The 10,256-nt window shown below is 39.0% G+C and overlaps 1 protein-coding gene across 1 annotated transcript in view; it reads right to left on the reverse strand.

Annotated features, from left to right (window-relative positions):
* Nucleotides 1–3,844, reverse strand: part of SLC27A6 (solute carrier family 27 member 6) — a 37,503-nt gene extending 33,659 nt beyond the window's left edge. The window contains exon 1 of the mRNA XM_053968780.1: nt 2,847–3,844. Within this exon, the coding sequence (XP_053824755.1) occupies nt 2,847–3,360 (514 nt within the window). The 5' untranslated portion in view covers nt 3,361–3,844. The remainder of the gene's footprint in view (nt 1–2,846) is intronic.
* Nucleotides 3,845–10,256: the final 6,412 nt, after the last annotated feature.

The raw sequence follows: 10,256 nt of genomic DNA on the forward strand, positions 1-10,256 counted from the left end.
GTCAGGAGTAAAAAATGGCATATGAAAGTGATCTTATAAGAGGCACCCTGAAAAATGGAACAAGGTATGAAAGACAATGCAACCATAAATAGTATCAAGCCTAATTGTATGGAAGTATCACATTTGTAAAAAATACAAGTGTTTTTGAAAATTAGGTACAAAAAAGCTTCAAGATGCAATCATCTCACACAAAAGGAGGCTACATAGCATTCTGAGCAGGGAAGATTTTGCCACAAACAATCATCAGTGGGAATTGTTTCAGACAGCAGCTGAAGGTTCCCTTCAGCATAAAAGAAATCTTAATATTAACTAGATATATAATAAGATATAACAGTAGAACCTGTACACAGGTTCCTGTTCTAATGTGCTATTACAGACAATAATTTCAAGAGCAAATTTGGTCTTGCTGAACACAGGCAGTCAAATTGTTAAGGGGATAATTTCTCCCGTGCTGCAGTCTATGAATAAGACCAAAGGTAATCCAAAATACTGAAGATATAGTTTGTAACTATTGCAAGAAAGAGAAATGCTAAGTCAACCTGCATTTCTTTGTGGAGGGTGTAAAATCTATAAATTTTTAAAAAGAATTTCACTGTCCAAAAATACTGCCATTACATACTATTCTCTGATTTAAAAAAAAAAAAGGTCTTAATTGCCAGACACAATGCTTGTCTATGGCAATGATAAATATTAGACCACAAGTGGATTGGTTTTAGTGTAAATACTTAGAAAAAAAAAATATACCATGTTCAAACTATCCACACTTCTGTGAAAATGGTGCCACAGGAGGAAAATTAACAACTCATGTCTATTGATGAAGAAGAATTCTTTGATACTAACAATAACACTGTATGAAAAGATGTTCAATAGACCTCTAAGAATTATGTAACTGACTGTGCAACCCCAGTGTTAAACATTGCTCTGCAATTTTTATAAACATTAGGGGGAAACTATTACCTATAATAATTAGATTCAATACGTTTCTTTCAAGAGTGGTATGAGTTAGGCCTCACAGTCACAGGTCTGTGTATAAACTTTCAGTTGCCAAATCTGGACTCCTTTTTAAGAGGCTCCTGTATGATGTGGTCAATAGGTGAGGACCTAGCAGCTTTAACTTCTTTCATAGATAAAAATAAAAAAGAGCCTGTAAGTCTCAAAGACAAATACTGAGAAGGCTCATGGGACTGGCAGACTTACAGCAGAGACTAAAAACCATTACTAAAATAAGAAGCCCAAAATGTAAAATACCAGCTGAGAAACTAATTTGTTGATATTTCTGTTGTATCAGCTGTCTGCACACAGCTCTTCCCTTGTGAGCAGAGGCAGATTCCCAGAAGAACCTAGTTCAACACAGTTGCTCTTACTATCAGCTGCTGGTAGCAAATGAAGAGCAGAGAAACACAATTCCTAGCCCTGCTCGGCAAATGCTTTTTTCATCCATTAGTTACCCCTAACTTAAATAAAAACATCTCTCAGATAGAAGCTTTGATCCAAAGTTTCTCCCTTTTTGCAGTCAATAAGCACGAAGTTCCTGAACATTAATTCCCTTCCTTAATTCATACACTCAAAAGTACATATTCATAAAAAGGAGCTAAACAAGACTTTTTAAAAATTAAGAAAGCATAATGAAAAGCTGTCAGTTCAGAAGCCTTGTTATCATGTATTTGGATTATATTTAAATTGGCTTTTGTTTCATTGGCTTCATTTAATTACCAGACATCTTAAACTAGCAAACCATATAGAATCAGAATGAGAAGATTCATAATTTAAAAATATGTAAGGGAAAAATCTTAAATGCATTTTTGAAAACACAACTTCATAGCAGCAGAGAACAGATGGAAGAAAATTCTATCATTTAGGTGTCATGGGTGTAAAACCCCACAACTTGTGTAACAGCAGTAAAGCAAGAAGGTGTGCAACAGAAAAAAGGCAAGGGAGACTTGAAACAATATTTTTAAAGAGCTGGGACAACATTAATGTGCAATATTTAGATATATTTTCTTCCAAACAAGTGTCAAGCTTCTGTGTAGTCTTTGAGCCTTGCAGGTTCACTTTCACTTCATTATAAATGAGTTTTTGGCAAGTTTATGTTTTGGATCTGTCTTCAGTTTATACATCTATCTAATTAAGCCCAATTTGAATGTACAATGCCTAGGATGCCTATAACAAGATTTTAAATTCTTTTGAATCATTCAATAAAAATGTAATACTCCAGAAAGTTGCACCACACACACCATACCATACCTATTCAAACACAGCAATCTCTTCTACAATCCAATACCAAGAGTAAGATTGTTATTATGAATCAACCTCCTACGTACTCTACTCCTGAAACTTTATTCTTGGAAAACTGTCATACCTCTGCAAACAGTTGAACAGCAGAGGCTCTGCACTCCAAATTTAGACCTTCCAGTTTTGCAGTGTGTTTGATCAGTAGAAGGATGGGCAGATAATACAAGAGAATAAATTACATTACTTAAGTAAGATTAAATTTGACTATTTGAGAAGTAATGGAAAATTATTCTTAACAGGAATAATTTTAATGCTTTCAGAGACACTTTTACTGACACAAACACTTGGAACAGGCTGTACTTAGATCTCGAAAACTCTCCTGCAATACACATTTTTTAAGAAAACCTTAAATGGATGTTCACAAAGCAGGGATATAATTGATTCTGCCTGAGAGGCTGAAGCTTTATGACATCTTGAAGCCCCCACCAGCTCCATGTTTCTTTCATTTTGTGAACATTTCTAAATCAGGTTTCCAACAAACGATCAGGAGGGCCAGGTATGTGGGAGATACGACATTAAAAGCTTTGGAGGTAGGAATGGGTAGTATACCCTACCTGCTCCCACAACCAATATCTTGGGTTCACAGCTACTGACACAGTGCAGGAGAGATCTGAAGCGGACATTGAAGTTGAGGAATGCCACCACACAGCCCAATTTGCCCAGTCCGAACCACACGTGGATGAAGTCTGGCTCGTTCCCCATCAGTAAGGCCACCGTGTCTCCCTTCTTCAGAGCCTCATGCTGCAGGAAGACCTGTGCTATCCTGTTACTCCTCCGGTCCACATCTCTGTAGGTGTGAACGGTGCCTTCATAGATGAGGAATGGTTTGTGGGGCTGCTTCTCTGCCAGCTTCACAAACTTGTCCAGGATGGTGACAACCCTCCCCTGCAGCCGGTACATCTCCATTCTCAGCCCATAGGTCAACACTTTGAGCAGGTATCTCAGGTCGGCCCAGAAGTAGGGGAAGAGGAGTTTCTGGATGAAGTGCAAGGAAAGAATCCCGACAGCAGCCCCCGGTACCCAGGAGGACGGCACTGGGAGCGGGTAAAGGTCGTCCCAGCCACGCATCTCCCCGCAGCCGGGCCGCCAGGCACACGGCCGGGCAGGGTGCGGAGGCGAAGGCCAGCACGGGCTGAGGCTCTTCCCGCCTTCACCTCCTCCGCAGCGGGATGCCCGGACCAACACCGCTCGGGAGCAAGGGAGACAGGGAGCTCCGACGGCACGGCACGGCACGGCCGGAGCCCCCGCCCGCCTAAGCCTCGCCTCACCTGCGGGACGGCCCGGCGGGAGAGGGGCGGGAGTGCCTGCACCGCCTGCGCACGGCTAAGGCCGGACACCTTCTCCCCCCTCGGCCCCGGGACTCACGCACAGCGCCGGGCTGCTCCTGCCGGCGAGGCGGCGGCCGCTCCCTGAGCCGGTTGCATAAGGTGCGAGCTCTCGCTCACCCCCGCCGGGCGGCCGCAGCCCGGCGATGGCTCCCGGGGAAGGCGGCGGCGGCCGAGCGCAGGAAGCCTCGCCCCGGTCCGAGGCGGCGGCTGAGCGAGCTCTGGGCGCGGTCCCGGGGGAGGGCGGTGGGAGGTGCTGGGGGCAGGTGGCTCCTGCCGGCCGTTCCCGCCCCGCCCCGCAAAAACTACAGTAGTTATACAAAAACTCACAGTAGTTATTTGACTGACTGGAGTTTGGCTGTTGTTAACTGCTATAGAAATGTGCATAAATAATGAATCTCATAAAGAAGATGCATACTTATGATTTGAAGGAAGATAGAAGTTGACAGATATTCTTGTTTGCAAAGATTGCTTTGAAGAAGCCGGAAAGAAAGCAGGAGATACGGCAGCTCAGGTCAATGAAAAGCTCTTGGCATATGGATAAGAGTGAGAGGAGAAGCAATAGGTAATTGATAGAGCACAAAAGTAAACTAAATACAGAATGGGCTGTGGATAAGAGAGATGTATTTTAAATATACTGTGCTGTGAGCTAAAAATCAGCCAGGCAACACTGTATTTACTAAAGTGACTAATGATTAGTATGTTGCCACATGTCACCTGAACAGACAGGAAGAATTTTGTGTCTTGGATGTTATCAGTGCTGCTAATTCCCCAAGAGCTGAAATGATGAGCAAGACCTTAACATAAAGACTCTGGTATTCTGAAATATGCAGTTTCTAATAAAAGTTGTAGGTTTGTGGTCTCTGAATTGTCCCTTTTCCTGTTAATTCTACATAGAAATTATATTGATCCTCTTTACTCAGTATCCAAGGTTCTTGCAAACGTGAGCAATAGCTTACTTCTTATATCCTCCTGAAAGGAGACAGGAAAATTCTCTAATGCATAAGTTATTTTCCAGTAATTTTCTGGTCTGTTATAAACAGGTAAGACACACCAGGAAATATCAATAGGCAATGGAAAAGTCACATAACTCAGGTGAAGCCATGCTGGAATTGGATTCAAACCTGCCTGTGCCAGAATAGGGATATTGGATTAATCTCTTACAATGTCCCTAAACTAGGTTATTTAGTCAAGCCACATGCCTAACCTTACAGCTTAAGCCCCTCTTAGTCGCTTGATTTGATGGTTACACAAACAGTTACAGATTAAAACATAATGTCGCAGCACGGGCTGTCGTAGCATGCTGGGCAGCGATGGCAGGGGCGTGACCTTCCCCCTGTGATCTCTGCTATTCCCAGTTATCACTTGGTCTGGTGCAGGAATAGATAACAACGACACGGGTCTTGGGATATAACTGGATGGATTTATTAGGTGGATGACATGAGGATCCAAGAACCCCCAAGACCTGGGACCCCAAGACAAGACTTAGAGGGTATGCAGAGGTTTTTATACAACAATTTATGGGGCATAGGGCAACCAACCAATGAGGGCATGGCAGGGGAGGAATCTAGGGCAGTACTAACATTCTATAAACCTATCAGGGAGAGCAGGGGAGGGGAATAATACAAAGTAACAAATGGGGTATTGAATACTACAAGATAGACAAGGAACACTCTGGAAAAAGGGATAGGGACAGGGAGGATTGACCAGGAACATTCTGGAGAAAGGGGTAGGGATAGGGAGGATTGACAACTTTGGAGGGAGGGAATTAGGGAAGGGCTTGGGGAGATTGGCAATTCGAGAGGGGAGGAGATTAGGGAGGAGAATAGTGGGCAAACACAAATTTAAAGCAAAAACACACCACAACAACATAAGGATCTGCAGTTTCTACTCTATGCTAAGTGAAATGGTAGCTGGTCCAGCGCCTAAAGTTAGGAGATGGGTTAGAAATCAGTTAAATTCACCTTCAATATTTTTGCTCTCTATAGTTTTGGTTCTTAATCCAGTAGAAATACAAGCACATTTGTTTTTTTGGGTTTTTTGGGTTTTTTTTAAGTAAACAGTGTAGAATTTGAATGGCTCAAATTATTTTTTTCTTGTTAACTACTTCATATCAGCACTTCATATCTTGTTAACTAGTTCATATCAACTACTTCATATCATATAATGCATGCAATTATCTGCATGCATGGGTTGTTAAATGTAACATATGAACAGTTAAGAGAACATGAGTTACCATATACATTGAATAAGTTATTGGGAAAAACAGTTGTCTGGGAAAAAATGTATCTTACTATGAGAATAAAATTGCTAACATAGCATGTACTTACAAGTCTACATCCATATTGTGAAGAAACCTTAATTAAAACTATTCCAAAGCTTAACTCAAAAAAATACCCCTAGAAAGTTCTCATATTTTAAATGTAATGACATTTGTTTTAAAGTAAACAAAACTGTAAAAATATAGTGAGAAATTACCTGTTCATCAGGTTATTGTTAAATGTCATGAGCTGGAATCTAATTTACTTTTGACATTATGTAGGATGCATAAACTTGTACCACAGACAAACCACTGAGCCCTGAATTATTTAGTACACTGTAATTATTCTGCTCAATTTCACTTCAACAGAAAACATTTTGATGCCTGAGAGTATGCTATGACCCAATAGTGAAATCTAAAGGAGTTTAATTTTCTACTGGTGGAACTCATATGTGGAAGTATTTTTTTTAATGTTTTTAATAATTTTTTTAGATAAAGCATTTCCCTGTACCAAAATCTCAATATTGCAAGAAAATACAGATTACAGAAATGCTTCTTTAGCATAAAAACCTGTAGTTTTGATGTTACCATTTTGACACATTGTACCTTTTAATATCCAAATAACTCAATATGGCGCTGTACATACATTTTATTAACTCTGAACCTGGCTAATATCCTCATGGGAATTTGCTTGGACTATTTTAGTGACATAAGTATCAATTTAGGGGGCGGGGGGAAAGCTATTTTAAATAAGGTTTTTTTGATATATGGAGTTTTTCGTCCCCTTGGGGGAAATAATAGCATAAATTCTGAAGTGTCAGCTATTTTCTAATTTCTTACTAAAGTAATTTTAAAGTAGTGATTTTTTTTTTTATGTGAAATAGATTTTTTGAAATCTACAACAGAAAGAGATTAAATAGAAATTCCTTCAAGATAAAAAGTCTATGACTTAGATTCCTGGCTTTTCAGATTGTCAGAATGCTGTAATATGGAAGAGGAAGAAAAGAGCATCATATTCTGAATATTGTCTTGCAGATTGTTCACCACAATTGAATTCTTCCTTTTTTATATTTCAAAATACATATTGCATTTAAAATATATATTCTATTTTAAAATATAATCCAGAATATTAAATAAAAAATAAAAATATCTTGAAAATGCAATTTTCAGATTTTCACATCTCACTCTTCGATTCCATTACCATGAAAGTAAAACAATAATATCCAAGTAATTGTATCTATTAATTTCTACAGGTTAGCTGTGAAATATATGTCTAGCAAAGTCTAAAATCTTAAATCTAAAATTAAACAAGTAATAAACAAACTATAATTTGATGTCTGAGTGGCCAGTAAGCAAGTCATAATGCTGAAACAGCCTACTAACACAGAACTAACTCTTGACTAACAATGTCCCATGGGAATTTGGAGAATGAATGGTGTAGTCATACTACAGTTATTACAGAGACCTGAGGAGGTAAAGTTTGTCATGGCACAGACCAGACATTATGGAAGCTTTTCATCAGAGGAGAACACTTAGGATTCAAATCCGTAGGAACGTAAAAATATATTTTATAATATTTTGGAATGCTTGTTTATTCTGTAGTTGTGTGAGGACATTAATTTGAAATACTTACATTACATAAAGTGCCTTGTCTCAAGTAATTCACTACAGCATGTCAGCACTACAGACTTGTGGCAACCTTTCAAAGATGTAAGAAATATCATCTCTGGTAGATGAAATTTTATTAACAGAAAGCTTTACTATTAATGTGATAGATAATTTTAAGACCCCCATGTTTTATTTTTTATTTTATTTAGCTTTGAATAGGCTCTACAGGTAAATTTGTAGTTTTGCCTGAATTCATGAAAATGTGTTATTACTAGAAGCCATATACATTAGCAACTGTAAATTTAGCCACAAGCTTCCAAAGAAGCATACTGAAATATTCAAATTTTTTCACTCTTAGAACAATTCTGTGGACTGCTGATGGAGTTAATTCACAACAGTGAGTCTCTGAAAAGATAGAGTTGGGGTTCAGTCCCACTGTCATCCAGAAGTTATGTGAATTGAGCAAGCTTATACATTTGAAATAAAATAATTCTATAGAAGGATTTCACATTGTAGTCTGATCATCTCAAACCAGTGGTTTTGATTCTACTCATTCCACAGCTCCTGCTTATCATGTATAAAACACGGCACTGACCTGTCAAAGGGATGCATACTTTACATGGCTCTAAAGAAGAGGTCATTGTTCATACAGAAAGATGAAATAAGAGACAGATGAAAAGTAGAATCTGAGTATAAATCCTTTATAAACAATATTCTGGTGTCCTCTAAGGTGTAAGGTAAACAAGAAGATTTGAAAGCGTGGGGAAACCCCAGACAGGACATGAAATGAAATAGAGAAGGAAACAGACCTCTCCTAAGTACAAAGTGCTATCATTTTCACATTCTTTAAATAGATACTTTGTTGACCAGTAGTTTAACTTGACTCATGTTATGGGTGATTTGAAAATACCTTTATTTTTTCAAAGTTCTACACCTTAATTTTTTTGTTATTCTTAAATTTTTCTAGACTACCAGTGCAGAGCATTGTATCCCAATTCCTTTTTCTTTTCATGTCAAATGACAAAAGCATTCTTTTATACAATCTTAGCTGGCTTGGAATAGGATGACATAAGAGTCTAGAAGAAATCTTCCAGTGATTGTCAGGGAAAGATTCTGGCGTGTTGGCCAGTGTCAAAATAGCATGGATCAGATATAGCATGAAAATCATGAGCAAAACTTAAAAAATATGTAACTCTCTAAGAAATCACATATGAGCTAGATGCCTACCATAACCATTGTTTGCTTCTGTTTTGTGTGTATGTGCTAGGGAGACAAATTTTAATTTAAAAGAATTTTTTTTTTAAAATAAGTATCTTTCAGATCAGGGTTTTTTTTAGTAAGCACCAGTTGGAAGTATTCAGTGTTTTCATTATCATGCTGAATTTCTAGGTGAAAGGGCTGCTGTATTCATCTTTCAAAGGGTTAGAATAGGGTGTCTGCTTTCTGTGCCTTCAGGCACACAAGAGATAGTTTTCAACTTGCCTCTGCTTTCTGGGCTTTCATGTTTGCAACATAGTTAAACAGTATGCCAGAAAACATCTGCCCCTTATTTGTGCTTTCATTGTTTTGTGCTTTGGTTGCATTTGAAATTTTATCTGATGACCGTGGCAATAATATTATCAATGTTAGCTGGAATAATAGTTCATTCCTGTGACCTCTTCTTGCTAGAAGCACTTCCCTGTACTTGTACTACCAGTTATGATACTGTCTCTTGTGTTTTAAGAACTTAGGTCTTCTATATGGAACAACATTTTCAGAATACTTTGCCATCTGATATGATTTGGCTATATGCAAAAATACTGACTTCTCTAAATTCAGTAGCAAAAACTTCGACTCATTTTCTTAGCTTTCTTCTCACATGTTCCTTTTCTATGGTGTGGAAGTGAAAAGAGGATAATTACTCTTTTGAAAGTCCAAGAAACAACTTAAAACAGAAGAGGGAGAAAAGAATTTAAAGTACTTAAGAGTTACAGGTACTTGTACTTCTCTGAACGTTTCAGCATTACTGAATCCTGAAACCACAGTCATTTGGTGGCACAAGAGACTCATTCCTCAAGCATCTTCTTTGTAGATCCTGTTCAATGTGATTTTAAATCAAAGTGATCTTGTATTAAGCTTGCTGGATTGATTTGGTGCATTGTTGTGCTAATAACATAGCTAATAACTCTTTCTGGCACGTACAAATTTTGATGCTTGAGGCAATGTTTGACATGCTTTTATGCTTCCCTTTTTTTCTGGTATTCCCCTTTCCCCCTTCACAAGGCAGCTTAGTTTGAGAGATGATGGAGAGAACCCCTTTTCCTATTCCTGTGGCTCCATTAAACATAGTCAGAGTCACCAAGCAGCAGCAGGAGAGCTACTCAACAGCCTGAGGAGCAAAACAGGTGCTGAGGATGCCCCTAACATAGGCAAAAGAACCCTCCCTGACCAGAACGCAGTCTGGCTACACCTGAACATGCTGGGGACACTTCAGTATAGGAGCTGCCAGCAGTCCCAGATATGGTAGTGGATCAGGTCCAGGGTAGGAGATGAGGCCAGAGGTAGCACCAGAGACAACAATACGACAATGTCCATCCACAGGGCAGGACAGCTCAGTTCAGATAAGTGTGGCTGCCCAACCTTGAACTTAGACCCTTTGGAGCTTTTGGGTGGAGGAGAACATCCCAAGTGATTGCTGGAGATCAGGGCCATTAGGGCAAATTTATGTCACTACCTGTTACTTGATTCTTGCAGGTTCTAAGAAGCTGGTGGAGCCTGATATCTTCAGCAGT

This window comes from Vidua chalybeata, chromosome Z, assembly GCF_026979565.1.
Source record: "Vidua chalybeata isolate OUT-0048 chromosome Z, bVidCha1 merged haplotype, whole genome shotgun sequence".
NCBI lineage: Eukaryota > Metazoa > Chordata > Aves > Passeriformes > Viduidae > Vidua > Vidua chalybeata.